General features: G+C 42.4%; 1 protein-coding gene across 1 annotated transcript in view; it reads right to left on the bottom strand.

The window, feature by feature from the left end:
• The window catches only part of LOC140534942 (MOB kinase activator 3B), a 51,702-nt gene extending 24,241 nt beyond the window's left edge, over positions 1-27,461 (bottom strand). The window contains exons 1-2 of the mRNA XM_072656583.1: positions 27,378-27,461; positions 6,388-7,041 (exon numbers count right to left, since the gene is read on the bottom strand). Of these exons, the coding sequence (XP_072512684.1) occupies positions 6,388-6,805 (418 nt within the window). The 5' untranslated portion in view covers positions 6,806-7,041; positions 27,378-27,461. The remainder of the gene's footprint in view (positions 1-6,387; positions 7,042-27,377) is intronic.

Genomic DNA, 27,461 nt, shown 5'->3' with positions numbered 1-27,461 from the left:
AGTCCAGCACAGTCTACTTCTAATCCCTCTGTATAAGACGTTTTAGGGGCACAGGCTTCCATGCCTTATACCTCATCTGACCCTTAGAGCTTGAGAGTTATCGTTATTGTTGTTTTGCTGTACTACATAATCACATATTCAGTTACACTGATTCTATTAGATACATCTGATTTACACTAAATACACTAATATCAGGTTACAAACAACCAATCAAACAAGACCAATGTAAACAGCTCAACACAAGTACTAGAACATGTGCTTTCTCCAAATTCGACACAGAATCCCACTTTTAATGATGACTGCAGCCTCAGAATCGATCCATAGTTCAGAATCTGCACTTCCAACAGAGCTTCTCCACTAGTTTCAATGAGCTACGACTGAGAAACTCTTCATATCAACTTTATCACACAGTGCTTTTGCTGGAGATAGCTTCTGTGAGTTCAGGAGACCTGCAGAAAGCCATCGCTGTTCTTCAGCAGTGAGTGTAGGCTCTGCACTACTGGAGGAGCTCCATTTGGTCTGAGCTTTTACACAGAGCTGCATTGTTCTGTGGCTAGAAGCGGCCTCATCGTACGCACAACTCCTCCGCTCGGCCTTTTCTTCCAGCCGTTCTGAATAATGCATTTTTTCCTAATACAAACAGAGGGAGGCTTGGGCCTAGGCTGAGGCGCACGCGCCGGGACTGAATAATTTATACCATGCTTAGAGCACAGAGAGGGCCTGAAACCTCCGAGATGAGGAGAAGAGAGAGAGAGAGAGAGTGGAGGAGAGAAAAGACTGAACGACTGCAGGGCTGCTAGCAGCTTATGTAGCAGCTGTGTGAAGTTATGATAAGATGTTACTGGTTTTAATTATTTAATCATTACACAATACTTAATGAAGATCATACTGTACATAACATCTGAATAATTCCTGTAATCATACGTAACTATTGTCTTACACGAGACCAGGCCAATATTTTTAAAAACCTTAAAATTCAAATTGATCATATTGGCTGAGAAAATTTCACATGGCCAAAAACACTGAATCATGCAAATACACAAGTATCAAGCATATCAAACTCAATATCAGCCAGTATTTTCAATTAGTCGATACAATTGCTCTGGCCCCATAGTTACAGGCTCCCTGCAAATTAAACTCAATAAAAGCCAATATTATCAGTCATTCAATATATCAATTGGGCCTACAGCTACAGACCCCCTGCATAGCATATTAAACTCAATTTGAGACGATATTATTAATTAGACCAGGTCTGGTATCCGCAGTCTACCTGCAAAGCATATTAAACTCAATATCAGCCAAAATGATCAGGCCGTTCCTTCTTTTACAGTCCTTTTGGAAAGCGTGTGTATCAGTAACTCAGTATCAGCAAATGTTATCAATCAAACGATATATCAGACAGGTCCCACAGCTACAGTCTCCTTCCAATAATATTAATTAAACTCAAAATAGACCATACTTATCAGTCAGCCAATATATCGGTCAGGCCCTATAGCTACAGTCTTCTTGCAAAACACAATTGACTCAATATCAGTCAGACAATATACTGTATGGACCCTATAGCCACAGTCCCCCTGCAAAGCATATACAACTCAATATTAGCCCATATTAGCAGTTAGTCGATATATCAGTCAGTCCTTACAGCTATGGGCCTCCTGAAAAGAATATTAAACTCAATATCAGCTAATATTATCCGACAGACTATATATGGGACAGTTCCTGACAGTCACGGTCTACTTCCAAAGTATATTAAACTACAAATCACCCACAATTATCAGTCAGTCGATTTATCGGTCAGGCCCTATACCTACAGCCCCCCTGCAAAGCACATTAAACTCAATATCAGCCAATATTATCAGTCAGCTGATATATCGGTCAGGTCCTATAGTTACAGTCTTGTTGCGAAGCATATGAAACTTAGTATCAGCCAATATTATCAATCAGATGATATATCAGGGAGGTCCTACAGCTACTGGCCCCTTGCAAAGCACATTAAACTCAATATCAGCCAATATTATCAGTCAGCTGATATATCGGTCAGGTCCTATAGTTACAGTCTTGTTGCGAAGCATATGAAACTTAGTATCAGCCAATATTATCAAACAGATGATATATCAGGGAGGTCCTACAGCTACTGGCCCCTTGCAAAGCATATTTAACTCAATATCAGCCAATATTATCAATCAGATGATATATCAGGGAGGTCCTACAGCTACTGGCCCCTTGCAAAGCATATTTAACTCAATATCAGCCAATATTATCAATCAGATGATATATCAGGGAGGTCCTACAGCTACTGGCCCCTTGCAAAGCATATTTAACTCAATATCAGCCAATATTATCAATCAGATGATATATCAGGGAGGTCCTACAGCTACTGGCCCCTTGCAAAGCATATTTAACTCAATATCAGCCAATATTATCAAACAGATGATATATCAGGGAGGTCCTACAGCTACAGTCTTCTTCCAGCATATAATAAACTCAAAATCTCCCAAAATGATCAGTCAAATCATATATTAATCAGGCCCTAAAGCTACAGGGCCCCTAAACTCAGTGAAACTCAGTATCAGCCAATATTATCAATCAGGCGATATTTCAGACAGGTGCTTCAGCTACAGCCATTGTAAAACTGCTAGTTAATGGAAATATAATACGGTACCTTTTCATATTTCACATTTGATTTATTGGTGTTATAAAGAAATCTGAAAGATTTTAATAAGAAAGACATAGTAATGGGACACAGTGAAACAACCCTGAGTAAAATGACTGTACTGCACCGCCTTGCTTTGCTTAAATATTACATATAACAATAATAATCACAGTTATTAGCAATCTTGCTCATTACAGTAAACTATGGTTGCCAAGGAACATTATTCCATAAACAACATAATGGTTTTTAATTACTTTTTTATATTAACATACAATTCAGATGTGTGTGTGTGTGTGTGTGTGTATTCACCACTTACAGTTTATCATGGCTCAGCCAATCAAATTTTAGGAGAAGTAGCATCAACTTTAATTTCATTTATTTCGATATTTAATACTCTAATTTTGCTGCAAGCTACAGTCATGTTACTCAGTGATGTCATGATAGGAGACATTTATACACCATCCCAACCCTAGCTCGAAACCTTTGTTTCACCATTGTTTTGCCTGCTTCACAGCACTGGCACCTGAGCCACTGGTTCAGGTTGCAGGGGGGGGTGACTGGAAAGGACTGAAGGGCAAGTCTCTGGGGGATCTGATGGCTCTGAATTATTGACGTGCTGTGGGTGATAATGTTTCACGTTAGCAATACCTCACAGCCGCTAGGCCCTTGTTCGGAGTGAGGGAACAGAGGGGACGGGGGAACGTCTGCTGGAGTGATGTGGCTGTGGTAAGGTGTTAGAACTCACTGCTCCGTGGTTTTAAGGCAACTGATTGGCTAAGTCACTGCAGCTATGAGACTAATGTGGCTAACAAGAAATGACAGTGTATACCCACCAGGCTAGCACTGTGTAAACTGCTTGCCCACCACACACATTTACCATCAAAGTCTTTAACAGACTTGCTAATGTGGTTTCAGACACTGTATGACATCCATGTAATATATTTAATCATCTGGACAATTTTTTTTCTCAATTTTTTTGAACATCATTTATAACATTTTTTTTTTATTTGGAAAAGCCAATTAGCATGCTAGCTTACGATATCTGCTTACTGTTCCAGTAGCTAGTTATAGTGATATACATCAGTTAAAACCCATAAATGCAGCTGGTAAGCAACATTCTGGCCACGTTCACACAGCAGGTGATATGGATTTTCCCACCAAATCCAATTTTTAAGGCTGTTCACACATCTTTTTAATGTGGTCTATATCCGTCATTCACCTGAACCGTTCACGCATGCACAAAAGACAGCGCTTTACGTAAAATTTCGGGTTCATCTTCACCAGCATCGCAGGAGCTTTCAGAAGATCCAGTGACTGACAGCTGGGTTTTATTACCGAGGATGCTTTCCAGCTCACTGTAAAAAGGGCACAGTATTTAGCTCCGCCCACTTCTTTGGGTTGCATCAAAAGACCAACGCTTTACGTAAAGTTTGGGGTTCATCTTCGCCAGCATCGCAGGATCTATCAAGGAATTCCAGTGGTTGACAGCTGGGCTTTATTACCGAGGATGCTTTCCAGCTTACTGTAAAAAGGGCACTTTTTTAGCCCCGCCCACTTCTTTGGGTTGCGTCAAAAGACCAACGCTTTACGTAAAGTTTGGGGTTCATCTTCGCCAGCATCGGAGGAGTAATTAGAAGACCCAGTGACTGACAGTTAGGCTTATCACTGAGGATACCTTCCAGCTCACTGTAAAAAGGGCACTTTTTTTAGCCCCGCCCACTTCTTTGGGTTGCGTCAAAAGACCAACGCTTTACGTAAAGTTTGGGGTTCATCTTCGCCGGCATCGGAGGAGCAATTAGAAGACCCAGTGACTGACAGCTGGGCTTATCACTGAGGATGCCTTCCAGCTAACATTATTTAGCTACACCCACTTCTTTGGTTTGCGTCTTTGGTTTCATATTTAAGCTTCATTTCATATTTAAGCTTTTTATCTTTCCACCGGCGCTGTAGCAGCGCCCTCCTGTTGGCGCGTTCGGCCATTTCTACATAAACTCAAATCAAACATGGAGAGGATGTTGCGATATGGGACTTCTAAATTAGTTTAAACAGGAGACATCAGAGACATCGCCCCAAATATTTATGGCGGCTGCTACCTCGCTATCCCACCACCGAAGACTTTCCATCACTGCGATTGTCCATTTCCCCTTCTCCTCAGCGCATTCAGGATGAATGTCGAGCTGAACTGATGTAAAAGTGGCATCATTTTGGATCTGGCTGCATTACTGATTCACTTTACTGTGTATCAGATATATATCAGATTTCAATACTATTTATATTTACAGCAGTTAGCTGACGCTCTTATCCAGAGCCACTAACAAGGTTACCCATATTCCAGCATAGTGTTATGCTGGTGTAGTGCTATGTTATGGTGTAGTGCTGCAAAGTCCCCTAGACCAGGAATCGAACCCTGGTCTACCACATGGTGTGGTAGCTCACTGACAGGTAGTGGTGTCCTCTGTTGCGCCACACCACCCACAATACCACCAAGTGGTCCAAATCAGAATTAAAGAGGTGGGATTCAGTGCGTTTTGCCCTTCACACTGCTTACGCACAGATAACACATATGTGTCACACATGTATGACCAAAAAGATCAGATTTGGGCCACTTTTACCTGCTGTGTGAACATAGCCTTTGGCTGTCCTTTCGCTAAACACGCCACGGTAAGTAATATAGAAATGCGTCAGATTTAAGAAGCCGATCTGATTGGTCCAGGCCGCTGAGATGACTCAGTCCTGCAGTTTGCACAATGCTAATTATGTACAAATACGTCTGTCCTTGTGGTCAAACCACGTCCTCGAGATCTCACTGATGAAAGTGAGCGTGTCTCTGATGAACAGGTGTGACCTAAAAGATCACAGGTGTGTCCTGTGTGTGTTTGGCCTCTGGTGGTGCTGATGTAGTGCTGTCTAGTCTGGTGTTTCATGTCAAGATGAAAGCGTCCCTTTCCTTCAGAAAGTGTCCTAATGAAAGCTGCCACTGAGTTATAGCCTCTGATAACCTCAGGCAGTGTCTTCCTGAGCTTTCATACAAAGACGACTTCAGTGAACTTTGCCTGCAAGCCACCAAAAAGGTCAGCTTCATCCATATGGCTCACTTACTAAGTTCTCAGACCATCTAAGGCTGGACTGAACCGAGATGTTTAATTGTAAGAGTCTAATTAGTGAATTCTACTACTTTAGGATGCTACTAACATCATACCGGTGACAAATCCTCACAGCTATGTTCCTACATTTAGTGTAAAGCATTCCCAGAACGGTAGATGGTAATAATATGGCAAAGGGGTGGTAAACGTCTTATTAGCACCGTTGATTTCAGAACATCAGCCTACGTCGGGCAATAACAGCCTGGACCTCATGATGCTAAGCTTCGATCAACTAAGACCAATGATGCTGTCTCTGGTTCACTAGTTGTCCTTCCTTGGTAGGTAGCTTTTGGTAGGTACTGACCACTGCAGACCCAGGAACACACCACAGGGCCGACCTGCCTGATGTTTTGGAGATGTTCTGACCCAGTTGTCTAGCCATCATAGTTTGGTCCTTATTAAAGTGGCTCAATGCTGTAAAAGATAGTCAATGTTTTTCACGTAACCTGCCAGTGGTTTTAATGTTCTGGCTGATTGATGTATATTATCATTGCCAATTCCCTCCTCTCCTTTCTAAGAACCCTGAGAATGCTCTCAAAAGCATCTCTAGCCCCTCAGCCCAAAATCTCCCGCATCAATGCCTTTGCTCACCTATGCTGGTGGGGAAGATGTCCTCGTTGTTGATCTGCACCTCAATCCAGTCCATCAGCAGGTTCATGTACTGCGGAGCGGGCAGCGCCGTGGGCTTCTTGTACTTGTGCTCGTCCTGCCAGCGGTACTCGTAGCGCGGCCCTCCGGACATTACGGGGCAGCTCTTCTCCGTGCAGTACTCGCACACTGTGCCGTAGATGAGGTTGATGCGGTTGAAGAAGTCCACCACGTGCACGGCCACCCAGTCGCTCAGGTCCTCGCCCGGCGGCAGCTGCACGGCCGCCCGCAGGTCCACACCCGAGTGCAGCGACGCCTGAGCTTTCTTGTGCAGCTCGAAGCGCTGCGTGCCCGGCTCAAACTTCCGCTTGGGCCGGAACGTCTTGTCCTTGTTGAAGACTTGCTTGAGGGCGATGGACATCCCTCCTGCGTGAAGGTATATCACAACTGAGAGTGAAATGTAAGGGTGATCAGGGTGGGAGAGGGAGGGAAAGGAGAGTTGTAGGGAATGGATGAATGGGTGGGATGATGGAAGGTAGAGAGAGAGATAAAAGGGAAAAAAAGAAGCTGTCCCAGGGGGCAGACGTGTCGTCTCTCAGTTAGAAGATCTGAGGTTTCTCGAGCTGACGGTGGTCCTCTGAGTTATGGCATGCTCACCTACAAGAAACAAGGAAAAAAGAGGTGGTACAAATATATTAGGGGTGGGAATCGTTAGGGGCATTTTTACATCCTTAAAAAAAGAGATGGGGGTTTATTAGTAAAGGTAAAAACACTGATCAGCCATAACATTAATACCACTGACAGGTGAGGTGAAAATCATTGGTTAGCTTCTTCTACAGTGGCTTCACCTGTCGAGGGGTGGATCTACATATTAGGCAGGAAGGGAACAGTCAGTTCCTGCAGGTGATGAAGGTCTTTAAAAGCAAGAAAAATGGGAGGCATAAAGATCTGAGCTGGGTTGACTGGGTCAGAACATCTCCAAAACATCAGGCAGGGTGGTCAGTACCTGCCAAAAGAGCTCTGAGAAAGAACCAGCGGCAGGGTTACAGGCACCTAAGGTCACTAATGCTCATGGAGGCCCCATTACAGGACTTACAGGACCAACGTTTTGGTGCCAGATACCACAGGACACCTTCAGAGGTCTTATGGAGTCCATGCCTCGAATGATCTGTGGTGGTGGCACAAGGGGGACCTACTCAATTATAGGCCAGTGGTATTAATGTTATGGCTGATCAGTGGCTTTCTCATAACAATGGTACATGTGAAGGTCTGGGATAGGTGGCAGATGGTAGCTCAACAGTTGGCTTTCGTAGTTGAGATGCTGGATGTGGGAGAAATAGACAATGTAAAGACCTAAATGACTCTGAAAAAGGCCAAATCGTTATGACTGGGTCAGAGCATCTCTGAAACGGCAAGGCTTGTGGTATAGTGAGGGTCTACTACCAGTGGTCTGAGGACAGACAAACCACGGACCAGCGTCAGGGTGAACTCCAGGGTGTTCCTAAGGTAGATGCAGAGCGTTTGCAGTGTGAGTAACCGTGTGTGTTTTTCCAGATCCGGGGTCTGAGAGCTTTATACATAACCGCAGGGCAGATGAGCAAGAGTGTGTATCAGCAGAAACACGACAGCTGTTCGACTGCTGCCGGTCGAGTGGGAACAGGGTGGTTGTGTAACAGAAGTTATGGTATTACTGTCAGCTCAGGCTTGGCGAGGCAGGCTTCTCGCATGTGCACTGCAGGGCTCTTTGGTGTGGGAGGCCTTTTCTCTGCGCTGTTCGAACAGCAGAGCAGTGAGGTGATGGGGATTGAGGTCAGGGCCCCACGCTGATAGACATCAGCGCTGTGTGGATGTGCTGCTACACGCTCGGCCTCAGCAGGGTGGATAGACTTCTTGGGAGAAGCTTTACTCGCTAGTCTAAGATCAACATGAAAGGAGCGGGACGTCAGATCACTGCATTCGGTTTCATCTGATGCATCAAAACATTGAAGAGTTACACTATATGTGTCCAAATGTTTGTGGACACCCCTCGTAATGAATGTATTCAGACTACTTTACGCTGATACAGATGTGCAAATGCACACACACAGCTTGTAGTGTAGTCCCCATAGAGGAGTATTGCCAATTTGATAGGACCCTCTGGAGCAGATAAACTCGCAGATAAACATTAGGCATGATGTCTAACGCCAGGCGTGGGCTGGAGGGGTATAAAGCCCCCCATCATTGAGCTGTGGAGCAGTGGAAGAACCGTGTTCTCTGGAATGATGATTTGTGCTCCATGCAGTACTTTTGGGATGAGTTAGGGAGTTGGGACTGATGGTGTTGGGTGATGACCATCCAATACTCTTACTGCAATCAAATTTAATCAAATCCTCACAGTAATGCTCCTTCAAAATCTAGTAGAAAGCCTTATTCCCTGGACAGTAGAGACAGTTACTCCAACAAAAGCAAGACATACACTTTTTTTTTATAAACCCTTGGTTTTGCTTCGTAAGAAACAATGAACAAGCAGGTGTCCAAATACTTTTGTCCATATGCCGTATAAAGGTAAAAGGTAAAGGTAAAGGTGCACGTATTTGTCACTGTACAGTGTGGACTGTACAGCGAAATGTGTCCTCCGCATTTAACCCATCTGGTAGTGAACACACACTCACACACACACACATGTGTTAGGGGCAGTGAGTACACACACACACCCAGAGCGGTGGGCAGCCAACTCCAGCGCCCGGGGAGCAGAGAGGGTAAAGGGTCTTGCTCAAGGGCCCAACAGTGGCAGCTTGCCGAGCCCGGGAATCGAACCCACAACCCTGTTATCGATATCTCGGCACTTTAACCGCTGAGCCACCACTGCCCCTATAGTATAGCAGTATAGCAGTCTTACAAGCACATAAACAGCCTGAATTATGGAGTTTCTGAAACAGCATTAGGTCACGACAGCGATGATGTTGTAGTGAAAACCTCGATGTAAGTCGGTAAAGATCCTATAAGCAGACCTCATGGAAAAACCAAAATAAGTCAAAAATAGGACACAGGAACCTCCACATCGTGTAAATAGTGAGAGTAAAGTGTAAACATCAAACCCTCAAACGCCTCATTTACTGTCAAACATCTACTGCACACTGTAATTTACGAGGGAGGCGTGTCAGTTGTTTCCCCATCATTTGTTTCCAGGATTGACTTGAGCCGAACAGCTCCCAGATCCAGAGCAGACTTGTGTCAAATGGCTGTTTTGTGTGAAATCCGTGTGTTGCACAAACAGCCCGCTCTCAGGTAGATACGGTGGCGTTCCCATGGCGATTAGGAATTTCATTTGCTACGTCGGTCATCACTAGCTCCTCATTAGGGATAATGACTGTTTTGTAAGCTATTTGTGGTTATTTGAGGCCACGACGGGCAACAAAGAAAAATCCCCTCCTTCAGACAGCGATGAGAGCTAAAAGCAAAAGTGGTGCGTTTCAGGGAAGCACGGCGCTCTCTGGAAAGTTTTGGCTGAGGCTCGGGAACTCTTGGAATTCCCCTCACCTGTCGGACTTGTGTTTCAGGTGTTGTGTACACACACACACACACACACACACACACACACACACACACACTGCATGGGTCTCGATTTCGTGAAGTGACTGATAATTCCTGGCCTTGTTGCGGGTAAATCCCCTTCTCTGTACATGTGTATTAGACCCACTTTTATAAGAAGTGGAGCCAAAAATAGCATGCAAAACCTGGTATCTCCAAACGGCAGCTTTACAGGAGAAGGAAAATCCTTCTTAACCTTACATGGACTAAAGGTTTTATTCCAAGTTTTCCAAGAGGTACATTCTATGTGTCCAAATGTTTGTGGACACCCCTCCTAATGAATGAATTCAGGCTACTTTATGCACACACACAGCTTGCGTAGTCCCCGTAGAGGAGTATTGCCAATACTGTAGGACTCTCTGGAGCAGATAAACTTTTATTCCAAGTTTCTGGCAGCTGCATTACAGGATTCAGACTGAAGCTGACAAAATACAGAAACCTTTCTCGAGAGTTTGACTGATTATGTTGAAAAGTGGCTTATTGTCTCGAGAGTTTGACTAAATTGGTTGAATGGCTGCTTATTTTCTTCACATTCTGACTGATCCTGTCAAAATACAGAAACGTTTCTTGAGGTTTTGACTGATTTTATGAATAGACTGGCTTATTTTTATGTAATATCCAGATTTTGACTGAACATGTTGAAATGTTGCTTCTTTTCTTGAGATCTTGACTCAGTATGTAAAGGAAATGGCTTATTTCTTCCAGATTTTGACTGAATTTGTTCTGACTAAAGACGTTCTGACTAATTCTAACAAAATAAGTCAAGTTGTTGTGATTTTGATTATTTTAATTTTTTCAAGCATTGGACTGAAAAATGGCAGCAAGGAAAATCCTTCTTAACTTTCTATAGAAGTCAATGGAAAAAGATTTTACTCAAGTCATGCATTTCACACAATTCTGACTGAATCTGTTATAATATGTCTAATTTTGACTGATTATGTTGAAACGTGGCTTACTGTCTGGAGAGTTTGACTCAATTTGTTAAACGACTGCTTATTCTGACTAAATCTGTTAATACACAAAAATTGTATGAATGTTCTCTTGGGGTTTCACTGATATCATTAAGATAATGGCTTGAGATCTTGACTGAGATTTTGACTGAATTTGTTGAAAATGGCTTATTTTCAAGACGTTCTGACTAATTGTAATGAAATAACAGCTTATTTTGTTGCGATTTTGATTATTTTTATATTTCCAAGAAAAAAGTAAAAAAAAAATAGTTAAGAAAATCCTAAGAAAATAGTTAAGACTTTTCTTGTAGAGGCGTATTCGAGAACCTCAGTGTTTGTATTCAGACCCAGCATGAAGGAGACCAAGCCATCATGGTCCTGTATGTGGCTGGAACGGACCTTATCATACGCTGCATTGCTCTAGTGATGAAATCAGTCCAGCTGACAAAGCCAAAAATCTCCCAGGTAGAAACACTGAGAGACGCTTGTCTTGTAAAGGAATGTGGTGTGAGGAAGTGAATTTGATCTTTAAAATCAGATAAGAACAAAGAAGTGTGACGGGTTTATCCTCCTCTCTCTCTCTCTCTCTCTCTCTCTTTCTCTCTCTCTGCATGGACCTGCAGAACCGATAGGGAAACACAATGCCAGCTTTGACAGAAGCCTTAACTGCACTGTCAAACCTCCAAAGACGCAACCAAGAAAGTACTGCAGACGTAAAACTACTGCCATTATGAGGAGAACCTCAGTGACCTGTGCTTCTTACACTTGGAATATCAACTCTAAAAAAAAAATACCATACACCAATCAGCCATAACATTAGCACCACTGACAGGTGAAGTGAAAATCATTGATTATCTTCCTCTACAGTGTTTTAAGTTTGAAGTTTCTAATCACTTTCTGTGTGTGTGTGTAGTGGTATAGTGGGTGAATGTGCTGTGAGTGATTGGAGTTTCTATAGCACATGTGTGTATTAGCATTAGCGTGTGCCTCCGGTTCTCCGGTTCTCCCGCTGGTAAAACAGAGCATGTCAGTGATAGTTGGTGCACGTATTTGTCACTGTACTATGTGCAGCGAAATGTGTCCTCTGCATTTTATTCATCTGTGAACACACAAACACTAGTGATCTAGGGGCAGTGAGTACACACACACACGCCCAGAGCGGTGGGCAGCCAACTCCAGCGCCCGGGGAGCAGAGAGGGTAAAGGGCCTTGCTCAAGGGCCCAACAGTAGCAGCTTGCCGAGCCCAGGTATGGAACCCACAACCCTGTCATCAATAGCCTCGAGCTCTTACCGCTGAGCCACCACTGCCCACGAATCGAGTTTTATAAAGGGTCAGATTTTATGGTTCCACTGTAAAATAGCTCCGCACTGCAGAACCTCAACTCCTTTATTCGCCTTCTGAGAGGGTCTTCACCACTGTAGCCGGCTGGAGAATAATGTTTGTTAATGGCACCTTGAGGACAGCAGATGCCGCTCTGAACACTGCTGTTAAAACAAAGACTCGGAACTGAACTGGGATTAAAATAGCAGATATCTGATCCATTAAAATAAGCCCCGATCTCGATCCACTGGTTCGGTTCGGGACATTCATAATCCATAGTATATAATGCTGTAAGATAAACTGCATGTAACTATTATAAACACCAATTCAAATAATGCTTTCAAAAAACTGAAGGGCTCTTAATACACAAAAACACAAGCCAGAACTGACTGTGAGTCTGAAAGTTTTCACAGCAGTGTACACACTCTCTACAGTCTCATCAAAAAGCTTTCAGTGGAGAGTGTGCCTATAAAAGATTTATAGCGTCACCCAAAAGAGAAGCAACTTTCTGGCATACGACCTCTTTCTGTGCTCCACGTATGTTTATGTACAGTCATATCAATCGGGCCATGCTGAACTGATATTAAGTAACATAGAAATAAATGAAAAATTATATATAAGGTATAGAGGATATGCATGTGACTTGTGGCTGGTGATGGAGTCCCTACGGCGTATTAGCGTTCAGTGTGAATGCTGCTAATATAAAAAAAAAGCAGGAAACAGCTGTTGTAAGACTGACTGTACAAACTAATTCAGCAGGAATTTGGAAATCTGCTTAAACTAATCCATCAGATAAACGAATGGGTTGCTGCAATTCATAGAAACAACTGAAAACCAGGCACCGAAACACGAAGGAGCTCACTGAGTGGTGAAGTCACGCTTTGAAAACAGGTGGGGAACAATCAAGCCCACCATATTTGTTATTTAGTGACATACTAAGTTCAAGTAAGAGGGAAAGCAAGTAAACCTGGATGAGCCAGTCTTGTGGAAAACACTCTTAAGGCCATTCCCTCAACTCTGTGCTCTCACCAGGTGTGATTTGAGCCTCAGTTAGCTGTATGTTACTGGCTGCACACCACTATACCATGGAGCATTGATTCTTTGGTCATTTAGCCTTTAACTTGAGCAGATAATCACTTCTGTCATTCCCAGTTTGGCTGTTTTCAGTAATAAACGCAGCCGCCATGTTGCCCAGTGTTTTGCCACTCAGTCTGACTACAGGGGGGCGTGTTCCAGCAGGAAGGTGAAGTCAATGCATACCCTTTAAGGAGTTATTATGAAGCTGCAGGAGGGCAGAATGGACGTCTGGGCCGCCAGCAGGCCCTTAAATGTTAAAGGGTTCATAAAAAGTAGCTACATGCAACAAAACTGAAGGTTTTACACAAATGCTTTCATCCATTAGTAAATATAAATACACATATAAATAAATGCATTTATTGAACACAGTGTTTTCTTCTATCATTTCCTGAATTTGAACTGCGATCACACTCAGCTTCACCTCTGAATAACTGTGGAACAGCAGAACAACAAAATGAAAAACAGCCACCGATAAATTTAGCACGGCGTCTCCTGCGCTCTTTGGTCTGTAAAATGCTGATCAGCTTTGTCTCTGTCGAGACTCAACACTATGCATTCAGATGTAGAGGCTTTAATCAAGCAAACGTTAAACATGGCTGGTGAGCTAAAAGCAGCTAATTGAAGTCAGAGGCCATGACCTTGTGACCCTGCATTGACGTGGCTGTGAAATCATCATGTTATGCACAAATAGTCCTGCTAGACAAAACACTGGCTTCAGGCCACAGACAGGGCATCACACCAATCAAAGCCTAATTCAGTGCTTAAAGCTGATCACGTGCCCTATTCAGTGTTGCCAACTTGGCTATATTTAGCGACTTTTCAGACCCCGCTAGACAAATCGAGCGACTTTTTTGGTGCTATTGGAGACTTTTGGAGACTCTAAGGTGAACACACACGTTCTTCAGTTAATGTCCTTGTCCCACAACACTCCCAGTGCTCAGTCTCACAAAGAGAGCAGACCCACACCACTCCACGTCCACACTGCAAAAAATCTGAAGTGAGGTTTGGAAGTTCAGGGATGGAGCTGATATCAACCCGTTTCAGGAACTTGCCATGGCTGCTGTGTCTGTTGTCTTTGCCAAACTCAAATGTAAAAAGTAACTCTGCCAAAGCGCCTCTTTTAAGGTCTCTTTGCCGGTCCCAAGCCGGGATAAAGGAGGAGGGTTGAACGTAGAGTAGCAGTTCCACCCCACATAATAGTCTGTTGATTAAATTTGATATGCTAACATTTAAAACACAGGACAAAATTGATTTATGTAATTTAGGTAAAAATGATTTATGTAATGTGGGTCTAGACAAAGCAATAAAGTCATGAAGTTATTTTGGGAAGTGACGGCCTATTTCAAAGGCAAAAAAAAAAGTATTTGAGAAGTTGTTAATTTATTCAGAGTTCATGTTTAGGGTGTTTTCACTCACTTTTTTTTTATCTCCCACAACTTTATTCCTTTATTCCACAGCTTCAAATACACACAAATGGGCCAATTACGCAAATTTGTGACTTTTAGGACAGCCAATAGCTACTTTCCTTACTGAAGAGTTAGCAACACTGCCCTGTTCGCTGCTCAGATCTGACTGAACTGCAAGTAAGTCAAGAGTAGACCCGTTTAGATGTGTTCAGATTTGAATGTGAATGTCCTATTAATGCGTCTTTGTCCTCTACGGTTTCAACCAACCCCTTTTCTATGGCATTTTTTGCTTGTTTTTCAAGTTAGGTATCTTGATCATGACTAGGTTCATTTTTGTGCTTGTCTTACTGGTCAGACCACTGAAGGGAGGCCCTTGGAGGACATTAGAAGGCCCTGGTCATGGACAACTGAGCTGCCTTCAGTTTTCTATTTCAAAATATAAGTATATAAACTACATCAGGACATAATGTTGACTCCTCAGTCCATACAGTACATATATGCCATCTAAGTGGCACAACCTCAATGGCTGTGTCACCAAATCCAGTGTATTTGCATATATCTGCCAGTGTAGTCTACAGTAATTTAGCCGTGCCCTCTCTTGCTGACGTTAGTAGAAGAGTTCATTCTGAACTGACTTCTGAATGAGCAGCAACACTCAGCAACCAGTCAGAACAGAGGTCATTTACATATAATGACAAAGGGAGTTTAGAACCTATGGGAAAGCTTGTAGAAGCCAATTTAAACATTTAATCAAAGAAAACCACTATAGGGCTACCAAGTTGCGCAACCATCCAAGCACTGGTTCACAGTGATGTCCCGGCCATCCGTGGCCAAGAGTCCTAGGCTGGTATAACTGGCCTTGCTCTCTCTGGGTGGGTAGAAAATGCTAGCTCTCACCCTTCCAGTTCTGGTGGCTTTGTGTGATGACAAGTAAGGCCGTACAATATATACATTAAAAATAAAATATATAATTTTTTAAATATGCATCTCTATGTGTATGGCAGCCATTTATTCCAGGCATTTCAGCAAACAAGCTGAGGTACCTGAATTTGCAGACTATGAATGACTAGCAATGTGAAAGACTAGTGGAAAGCCTGCCAAGACATGAGAGCTGTGATTGGTTTAAATATTAGCACTGTGTTGTTTAAATTTAAATAACTAATTTGCATTATAATTATTATAATCATTTCTGTGCATTATTTGAGCAGTTGTTTTTGAGAAAAAAATGTTGTCCATGGTTTATGAAATACAATGCAAATGTTAATTTTCCTAAACACATTGCCTATAAATAGTAAAACCAGAGAAACTGATAATGTAGGGTGGTCTTAGGGTCTTCATTTTTTTCATAGCTGTATGTGCAATAGTCATATCGCAGGATGTGCAAGGTCATGTAGGGTACATTTAATTAAATGTTTTTTATTTTATTTACTTAAAAGTTTTTTCTGTTAGACACATCTACCAGATATGAAGTGCATCATTCATATTCTGGCCTGCTGGAACATTGAATTCTGGTAAAATCTGGTGATAATTCCTGTATTTTTGTTTATATCCCAGCAAGAAAAAAATATTGCTATGTCATTTTTTTCCAATATCGTGCAGCCCTAATGGGGAGTCACAGATACTGGGTGGAAACTGAGACAATCTATTAACTTAAGAATAACACAGCAGTGCTGTGGTTACTGAATGATAAGCTTTAGGATGTAATATGCTTTTAAGATTTTAAGGGGTTAATATAGTCATTCCACACAAAAAATGCAGTAGTTAACCCTTCAGTGCATACCTAAAAAGCAGCAATTATCTCATTTTCTCCTTTAATAATATGATTTATAAAAGCTACAGTCACATTTACTTTGGAACTAACCCTAGTTTTAAGTGTTTTAAACAATCATATAAATAAGAATACACCTCACACTTCAGTGGCCTTTCTTTTTACCCCTTACTGAGAAATCAACAGTACGAGTTTCTATAGTAATTTGGATTGAGTTCACTGTAAAGTGTGTGCGTCCACTGGCTCAAAAACAGCGCATCCAACAATAAGGGCAGCATGAAGCTTCTTTTATACAGTGAAATAAACACTGTAGCACACAGCAAGCTCCTTTTTCTCAAACTAATTTTCACAAGCTGATCCATTTTACTATGACCGGTGTGGACATGCGGCTCATTAACTACCCTGGGAAGCAGTTAAAGAAGACAAAGACAAAGACACTGAATGGATCACCAATAGGATGTTAATAGGACATGGTCAATAGACAACTGGTGGTTTTAACTAGTGCCCCTAAGTGATAATAGTGGGTCATCCTGCTGTTAGATTTCCACCCATTTTTTCTGCTGCCAAAAAGTCACCAATTACCATATGCAGGAATGTGAACGACTGGGCTGGAACGCTGTAAAAATTCTTCAGCCATGACCCCAGGCTACTACTCTTTACAAGGCACCTAATTTGTTTAAGCAGGGCTGCTGAAAGTGTGGCCCATGGGCTGAAGTTGACCATGAGAATCTTGGTTAGCAGCAAAAAAAAAACAAAGAACTAAAATTATATATATATACATTTTTATTACTTATTTATTTATTTTTCCTGCTAACCAATGAAAACCATTCATCTCCATTTTTGTCGTTTTAGTTTTCTTCATGGTTTGAACCCTGTAGCTGCTCGGTACACTGTGCAAATAGCTGTGGATGAATCGACCAATCAAAATGCTCAAAATTACTTGGGATAAACTCTTTTTCACATTGACTTCCATTCAGATTGTTCTGAATGGATCAGAACATCTCCAAAACATGCGATCCATGGAGGCCCCACCTTACAATGTCTTGGTGCCAGATACCACTGGAGGCCTTCAGAGGCCTTGTGGAGTCCACGCCTCGAATGCTCAGATCTGTTATGGCGGCACAACAAATACCTACTCAAGGTGGTGTTATTGTTATGGCAGATCAGTGTAGGTAACATCTAATATAGTGTTCGAGCCTATTACAGATTACTGTTTATGGGACAAGTATGCCAACTGTGATGCTACTGGTGTCTGTGAGCTTCCATTATATGCTATCTACATTAGCATTGAAGCTCCAGTGTAAAAACCGAAGAAGGGAACGTCGGTCAACAAACTCGCCTTGGCCGATTGATTGCATTTGGGTACGACGCAAAACTGCAGAGTTTGTTCTCTAAGCACACCATTTTAGTGAGTGCTGTGGATTTTACACCCTAAGGGCTTGCCTTGGAAAGGAAGTAAAGCTGTGGCGGCGTTACTGCCCTGATGGTGGGAACTGTGTGTGATTTAAATGAGCTCCCTGCGTCGGTTTAATGGCGCGCCCGTTCGGGCAGGGAGCCTGCGCTGTGGATTTTTGCGAGGCACGTCCCAACTGAGGTTGAATAGGCTTTATGAGGACCACACAGAGGGCTGTTGATCTGGCATCAGCTGTGTGTGTCTCAGGCTCGTGACTGGATCCCTCTGTGGCTGGAGCAGAACACAACTCAGCACTGAGACTAGGGCTGTCACTATGGACTACTGATGATTAATCAAGCGATCTGCTATCGTTTAATCTGATGATTAACTGATTAAACAGCCAATAAAAAAGAGACTTAACTAAACATTAACAAACCGTGCATAGACTTGCATAGACCCAACATATCCAGCACTGTGCAGAGATTTTAGGCACCTAGGTACATACATATCTGATTTCTGGACCAGAACAATTATGTTTAATACTACCACTCAAATCAATATAATGATTAATTGAACATTTAAACCCTTACACTGTATAAGCTGCTCGAGCTGCTCAGATGGCTCGGTGTTGGAGTTCTGGACAGGGCGGAGTCATGTGAAGGGGTTGTGTGTTTTTAAGGGGACGGTATATAAACACACACAGTGGGGAAAGTATTAACAGAGTTTTTAAAAAATCTAATTAATTGACACGTGCAAGATTACGTCAGTTAGAGGTTTTGAATGTTGGTTTAGATTAATTTCCCATTAATTGCCCACCCCGAACCACAGCTGTAGCAGGTGTCCCACAAAGTGCTCCATCAATCTGCACAAAAAGGCAGCCAGACCACAGTGTTTCATATCCGTTGTCTGTTGTATGCGGACAGATTATGAAATAAAGGAGACGTTTAACAGACACATCACTCGATAGGATGCTCTGCACCATTAATTCACAAGCCTAATTTTAAACTTTCACAAAGGAAGCGTTTATTTTCACTGAGCGCTCGCAATTAAAATGAAAAGTGATGTCATAGCTAAAGGAAAAGGACAGACAGACAGAAAGAGAAAGCTAAAAAAACATCCTAAAATAACTCCTAGCCACAGTTTAAGACAGTCTACGGCAGTCTGGGCCGGGGATCAAGCACGACTGCACTGCAGCAATGCAGCTGTATGGTCACGGCTTCAGTAAAGGCCCTCTGTCTGGGGTGGTCCAGGGCCTGGCTCTCCATATTCACTTAAAAAAAATAAAGAACAGACCCCACAGGACAGTGGTTGCCAATGGCAGTCTTTAAGGATTTAAGGAGACTTTATTGTTATTCGCATCACATGTGGTACATGTGGTGGACCGAAATTGAGATACCAAGGTCCCAGTTACACCCAAAGAGCAATTATGAATAAATAAAATAATAATAATAAAAATCTAGAATATAAGAATGGTAGACATAAATAGGAAAAGTGGGAAAGCAGATAAATTTAAAGAAAGTAGCAGTAATCTAATCAAAATATGAGATGAGTGTTGCAGCATAATGAATTAATAGCAGTATAATAAAGTAATAGAAGCATAATAAAGGAGATCGCTGACCTATTTAATAATCGGTATCAACTGATACCGATGATGATATTGATGTCCTTTCTTTAAAACTACTGAGCTTTAAAATGAGGCATTTTAGGAAATGGAAATCAGGTTACAAAAAGCAACACTGTGTATCAATTTGCTTTAAAATAGCAGATTCAGAATCATGCTGGTGCTCCACTGACTGCAATAGGAGTCAATGGTGTCTCTGTAATAGCCACCATAGCCTGAACGCTGCTACCGCACCGTAGAACTCTGGTGAAGCTGCACAAGACCTCTCCCCAGAACTGCGTCCAAACCGCTGCATAACTCGAGTCATATTAGTGTGAAATCTATTATTATTACCAGGTCATCTCTGCCCACATGCTTCTTATACCTTCAGTTGTCAACAAATGCATGTGTACAGCAGTCCAAGAAGTGGCGTTCAACGCATGATTTGTAGTTATGACGTGGGGGAGTAAAAGCAGAGTACACTCCCCAACTGTAGGGGGAGCCCAGAACCAATAAAATACCAATTTGGCATAACGCTTTTTATGGAAGTGTCTAAACGTAGGCCATCATGCTTGAACTACTCAAACCAATAGGACATAGCACACAGCTAACATCATCACATCAGCAGTACAGCATGGTACTGGAAATGATGGCTTTTGGAATTGAGCCAATATCATGCTGGATTATTAAGGAGTCCTGGACACAACTTAGTAAGGCATGGGAATGAGATAATTAAGTCGTGGCCACTACTTAATTTTATTAATGTGAGATGATGTCGCAAGCAGGGCTCTATAATCCAGCATGATATCGGCCCTGTTCCAAAAGCCAAGCCATCGATTCCAGTATTGCGCTGGAAAGAGCATGATGGGACCTCCCCCTCCCCATCATTCAGGGCAAAGCTGTCCAATAGCTGGTTTAGATCTGTGAACAGTTGCAAACTTTGACTGACAGCCGGTGGTGGCAATTCAAGAGGACATGCTTAAAAAAAAAAGACAACAGGGGTAGGCAACGTCAAAAAGTTGCGGCCATAGTTACACACTCGCACACTAGCTACAAAAAAGAAAACAAGAGGGAGAGAGAGAGAGAGAGAGCAAGAGAGAGAGAAACAGGCAGATCTCCGAGTTGGATTACATGTTGAGAGCACTGTGTGGACTCCAGTGCATTAAACCTGCTCTCAACAGTGCTCAGAGATAAAGCCTTCTCCTCGTGTCAGAGCGGCCCGCTCACGTGCCCTGGCCTGCCCCCAGCCCTGCTGCCTGCAACAAAGCAGAGCCGTCCCGCCGTTCCCAGAGGGATTTGCACGGCCAGGCGGCTGCCGTTGTCCCAAGAGGAGATGGAAAGCGCTGCCAGAGTTTGCTTACTGCTCCCAGTGCTAACAGGGCATTACACACCGGCGGAATAGCACAATGCAAATGCCAGGCCACAGCGTTTCCGCGCGAAAGCGGATTAATGGGATATTAAAGGCCAGCATTATGTCATTGCCAGTTGAAATGGGGGAGTCATACCCAATGATACTACCAGTGCTGGAAAGCTGAAGGCCAACCACATCTTGTTATACTACTACTGCTAACTTAGTTGGATTGTGCTGAGTGATTGGGGTATAGGATCCTAACTACCCAGAGAGAGCGAGACAATTATCCTCTCTTGGACTTGGAGTGGCCACGGATGGCTGTGGCATCACCAGGACCAAGCTTAGACTAGACTAGACTCTAGTCCAGATTTCTGCACAGTTTTGTGGTTTTCCTGCTCTCAGTTTCCAGGTTTAGTCGGTGTGGTAAACAAGGACATCACCAAACAGGGCAGGTCTGGCTCTGGTCCTCAGTTCTCCAACCCTGGCTTAGACAACAGTAGTGCCACAGGAAAGCCCTAGTGTATTTGTTGCAGGTCATTCTGATTAATTCAAAGATTTCACGCACCTAAAATCTAAATCTGGACTTGCGAAGTCTTGCGAGAGACTTCAGAGCGAAGCTACTGAGAGAATCTGTACCGTTTGTGCTTTGTGAACTGCTGAATTTCAGTAGCTTGGAGGCACGGTTCACCGCAGTAAATCTGACCCCAGCACACACCGCTATGAGTCAACCATCAGACCTGTCAATGTTTAACCTGCGTCCGGTGCCCTCGGCTTATAAAGAGGCTGGAACCCATGCGTTCCTGTAGGGTGACTCACTGGTTGTCCTTTTCAAGTCAATCTGAGCAAAAGGAAGTCATGATGATGGTATTGATAAAGCAAGCAGTACTGCACTGCAGTACAAAGCCTTTACTAAGACTATCCAGAACTACTCATCATCTAGTCATATCTGAATTAGTTTAATGGCTCGGGGGAAATCTAATTTACACAAGCCAAAAGTATTCGATCAGTCAAGGCATATTAGGGCTTTTTTTTTTACCATCTTGACCATCATAATTCAGATTAATGCATCCATTATCCATGTTTTTATATCCCTTTTAAGGGGCAGTGGTGGCTCAGCGGTTAGAGGGGCGGGTTATTGATAACAGGGTTGTGGGTTCGATTCCCGGGCTCGGCAAGCTGCCACTGTTGGGCCCTTGAGCAAGGCCCTTTACCCTCTCTGCTCCCCGGGCGCTGGAGTTGGCTGCCCACCGCTCTGGGTGTGTATGTGTATGTGTGTGTGTGTGTTCATTACCACAGATGGGTTAAATGCAGAGGAAACATTTTGCTGTACAGTGACAAATACATGCACTTTTACCATACCTAAATATGCTAAATAGAACAGTATTGAGTTTTTTTTTGGTATAGAACTACCAACTACATGGCTAACTAGCATCCATGCTAACATTCACATTTGCAACATTTAGCTGATGCTCTTATCCAGAGCGATTTACAAGGTTACTCATATTACAGGCGGGCCAATGTAGTGTTAAGACTCTTGCCCATTGGTGTAGCGCAGCATAGTCACCCAGACCAGGAATCAAACCCTGGTCTCCCACATGGTGCTGTATCTTACTGGCTGGTAGTGATGTTATCTGTTGCGCCACACCAAACCAGAATGAGGCCATTAAAGAAACATTTCATTCATTTTTTTACTTAGAAGTCTTTTAAAATGAATACAATTGTTTGTTGGGTTTCTGACACCTCCTGGCGCTGTTATTTGGACATAACCATATTCAAGTGTTTAGATACCAAACTGTCACATACTGTGTGAAACCACATAAGCAAGTCTATTAGAGATTACTAAATAGCTTGACATAGTGTGGTCATTTAGGCCTTCAGTTAGCATGATGCTAACAGGCTTTTTTTTATTAAAGGTCCGTCATATTCTACTCGGCCATCTGACTGACTGTTGAATGATTATTGTAATTGCAGTCTGTTGTAGCAGAACTGATCTCTTATGTCCCACAGCCCCATAGAGGCTCGGGGCACCGACGCATGTAGGCCAATGACAGACTGAAGAGACAGCCTGGGGATATGAGTGAGTCATTACGTAACAACCTTTAAATTCAATTACAAACAAGACGGGATCCAGCCGGATGATAACACACTCAAATGGCTTGTGTTTCATGTTTTATAAAATATATATATGTATATATATCATATCTGTGTTTATTAACCGTTTATTAACCACTGTTCAACGGCCCAGTTCTACATTATTATCATAAGTAACATCAGCTCCATAGGTCCTAAGATAGAACCTTGTGGGACCCCAACAAAAATTCTAAATTAGGGAAAGATGCACCAAGATCTGCTCTTTCCACAGTGGCAATACTAACACACTTAAGTTCAGGCTTCTGTTTGATTTAGGTTTGAGTGTGTTCACACCTGGAACCCTTCAGTTTGGTCCATTTTGACAGGTCTAAAGACAAAAAACAAGAAAACTAAAAAAAATAATTACAGGTCCCGATCCACTCCCAGGTACACTGTGGTTCCCAGCCACGTCCCAGCCAGCTTCTTCACTTGGGGGATGCTTAAGTTCTCCTGGGGCCAGCTAGGAGATATAATTCCTTCAGCAGGTCCTGGGTCTACCTCGGGGTCACCTTCCAATGACAAAACCTGAAGCAAGATTCTGACCAGCATTTACAGGAGATCCAGGCATCACAAAAAAAGCAACGCTAGCTAGAGTTGTGCTAACTGCTTCCCTGAATCTACACACACTTAGAGATGGAGGTGCTTATGTGGTTTCTGACACTGTATGACACTGTCCCCTACAAACATGAACATTGATGGTTCGATGGTTGCTGCTAATGTTTTTAGCTTTGTGACGTACTGGTGTTCGTTTCTGTGGATAAGAGCGTCTTATACTTTATCCTCTCCACAGCTAAATAGACCAGACCTAAACCTTTGTTCTCCAACCACCAGATTCCATACATTTCACACAAGCTGTACACAGTCATAACAACCGGAAGAACGTAAGAGATCTTGCTAGCAACCACCACCATGGTCCTATCTCCTTCTCCATCTACTGCAGAGCTCTCGAATTACATTACAGTTACCGAAGAAGCACTATTGGTTCCATCAAGAACCTTGTTCCTTCACTTGATGTAAAGGTTCTTTACCAATTTAAAGGTTCTTCACACTTATACATCTCCTACAAATACGGTTCCTAGTGGTTCCTCTATGGCATCCTTCAAGGAACCCTTAAAATTGGCCAAGGTTCTATATCAATGTAACGATTCACACCCACACATCTCTTCTACAAACATGGGCTCTTTACGGAAACCAAGAGAACCTGTTGTAGCACCTATATTGTTTATGAAACCACTTTTGAAACCATTTAAAGGTACTTAAAGGTACTTTTACAAACCTGGTTCTTAATGGAAACATACATTGTTCTACTGCATCCCTCAAAGAACCCTTTGCAGCACCTTTATTTTTTATGGAACCACTTTCGGAACCATTTATGGGTAGTTTAGTAATTAAAGTCTTTACCAATTTAAAAGTTCTTCACAAACATGGTTCTTGATGGAGCAAAAAGTGCTTCTTCTATTGCATCCCTCAAAGAACCCTTTGTAGAACTTTTATTTTGTTCATGAAACCTTTTCTGGTTTCATTAAGAACTGTTTATAAAAAGGTGCAAAGAACCTTTTCAAATGTTTAGAGAACCTTCATAATCGTATAGGTTCTTTTAAAAATGTCCAAAAGTGGTTCTTCTACGGCATTCCCTCAAAGAACCCTTTGTAGAACCACTTTCGGAACCATTCTTCAGGTTCTTTACACTTACACATCTCTTTTTACAAATATGGCTCTTTATGGTACCAAAAGTGGTTCTTCTACGGCATCCCTCAAAAAACCCTTTGTAGCACCTCAGCTGAGTGACAGTTCTGTTAAGGACACTAACTTTTAGACAGCATCTGACTAAAGATAAATGATGACTGTATCCATGTTGCTGCAATTTCCACTAATGAGGCCAGAACTGGGAGGCAACAGGACTGGTGCAGGACATGACCATGTAATTTTGGTGGTCTCCTGTTGTGTATATGGTCTGTAAACATGTCATTGCATTGTGTTACAGTGTGGTGTGTGTACAGACTGCTGACTTGAGGACGTCTGGCAAGTAATAACTCCACTGTAGTCTCAGCCGGACTCGTACAAGCAAACAGACCTTAAAGAAGCTCTGCTGTCAGAAAACACGAAGCAACATGAAAAGGGTTCTGTGAGGGAACAGCTGTCAGGGAACAGTATTATTATTACTCTTTGTTGTATTCCTGGCGGACGCTAAAAATATCCATGTTAGCCATCAAACAGGGAGACAGGGAGAGATGTAATTTTTTCCTCAATCTGGGCTCCAGACTGTATCTCCTAATGTAGACCCTGCTGCTCCTCCTGACTTCTTAACTGAAAGGTCATCTGTGATCTTGCTCTTCACGCTGGCCATGAATGAGCAAACCACATAAAGACCTCACATCCGTCAACTGAGCTGACCCTCGTTGAACTGACTCGAAGAGAATTCCAGTTTCTGTCCAAGGGGACTATCTGAACATACAACACACCAGTCTATGACAGTATAGAATAAAATAGAATAGAAATTGCTTAAACAAAATATAACAGAACAAAATGTAAAATGTAGAATGTAAATATAGTGGAACAAAACAGAGCAGTCTATAACAGTCTATGACAGTATAGAATAGAAAAGAATAGCATAGAATAAAATAGAATAGAAATGACAAACTATAACACATCCGAATGTAAAAAGCAGAATGGGAATATAGTAAACAAAACAGAGCAGTCCATACCAGTCTATTCCAGTCTACAGCAGTCTATGACAGTATAGAATAGAATAGAAATTGCCTAAATAAAATATAACAGAACTGAATGTAAAAAGCAGAATGTGAATATAGTGGAACAAAACAGAGCAGTCTATACCAGTCTATACCAGTCTTTACCAGTCTATACAGTCTGACAGTATAGAACAGAATAAAAAAATGCCTAAATAAAATTTTACAGAACTGAATGTAAAAAGCAGAATGTGAATATAGTGGAACAAAACAGAGCAGTCTATAACAGTCTATACCAGTCTATACAGTCTGACAGTATAGAATAGAATTTGCCTAAATAAAATATTACAGGACTGAATGTAAAAAGCAGAATGTGAATATAGTGGAAGAAAACCGAGCAGCCTATAACAGTCTATACAATCTGACAGTATAGAATAGAATAGAAACTGCCTAAATAAAATATTACAGGACTGAATGTAAAAAGCAGAATGTGAATATAGTGGAACAAAACAGAGCAGTCTATACCAGTCTTTACCAGTCTATACAGTCTGACAGTATAGAATAGAATAGAAATTGCCTAAATAAAATATTACAGAACTGAATGTAAAAAGCAGAATTTGAATATAGTGGAACAAAACAGAGCAGTCTATACCAGTCTATACCAGTCTATACAGTCTGACAGTATAGAATAGAATTTGCCTAAATAAAATATTACAGAACTGAATGTAAAAAGCAGAATTTGAATATAGTGGAACAAAACAGAGCAGTCTATACCAGTCTATACAGTCTGACAGTATAGAATAGAATTTGCCTAAATAAAATATTACAGGACTGAATGTAAAAAGCAGAATGTGAATATAGTGGAACAAAACAGAGCAGTCTATACCAGTCTATACCAGTCTATACAGTCTGACAGTATAGAATTTGCCTAAATAAAATATTACAGGACTGAATGTAAAAAGCAGAATGTGAATATAGTGGAACAAAACAGAGCAGTCTATAACAGTCTATAACAGTCTATAACAGTCTATACAGTCTATAACAGTCTATACAGTCTGACAGTATAGAATTTGCCTAAATAAAATATTACAGGACTGAATGTAAAAAGCAGAATGTGAATATAGTGGAACAAAACAGAGCAGTCTATACCAGTCTATAACAGTCTATACCAGTCTTTACAGTCTATAACAGTCTATACAGTCTACGAGAGTAGACTGGAGCTGTGGTTCATTCTGGGCTGCAGCGCTGCTTCAGTGGGTAACAGAGGAACATCTGGAACCACAGCAGGCTTCACCCCCCCCCCCCCCCCCCCTCACTGTTCACTGTTTACCCCACAAACCTCTCCCCTTTCGGTCAACACTGAGAGAAAACCTCGTTTCTCACACTGCTGTGACGAACTGCTTCTCCGAGCCTCGGAGGTCCTGAGGCGCGCGCGTGTTGTGCAATAGAGCCCCCCCCCCCTTTACCGCGTGTATGAGAGACCGCACACGAGCCCCTCGACTGACCGAACTACAGCCTGGCCCCTCAAAACACCACGTACCGGGACATGCACGGCTGATCCCTCAGTGACCGAACAGCGCAGTGAACAGCTAAGATCAGCACAGTTTTCCAAAGCGACTCGTTTCAGTCAAAACAACCCCAAAACAACAGCACGCGCAGAACAAACACCCTTAAACTCGCGAGACGCACCCGCACACCCCTCTGCAAAGCCGCGGGGAACGGTTCTCTGAACTCACTCACCTTCTCCGCACTTTATCCCGCACTTCTCCTCCGGACCGTCCCTCCGAGTGTAAATCCCTCTCGCCGTGTGACTCCCGCTTTCCC

This window comes from Salminus brasiliensis, chromosome 1 (assembly GCF_030463535.1).
Source record: "Salminus brasiliensis chromosome 1, fSalBra1.hap2, whole genome shotgun sequence".
In the NCBI taxonomy this organism is placed as follows: Eukaryota; Metazoa; Chordata; class Actinopteri; order Characiformes; family Bryconidae; genus Salminus; species Salminus brasiliensis.
The sequence above is the reverse complement of the archived record's forward strand: the minus strand, read 5'-3'. Positions and strand labels throughout refer to the sequence as shown.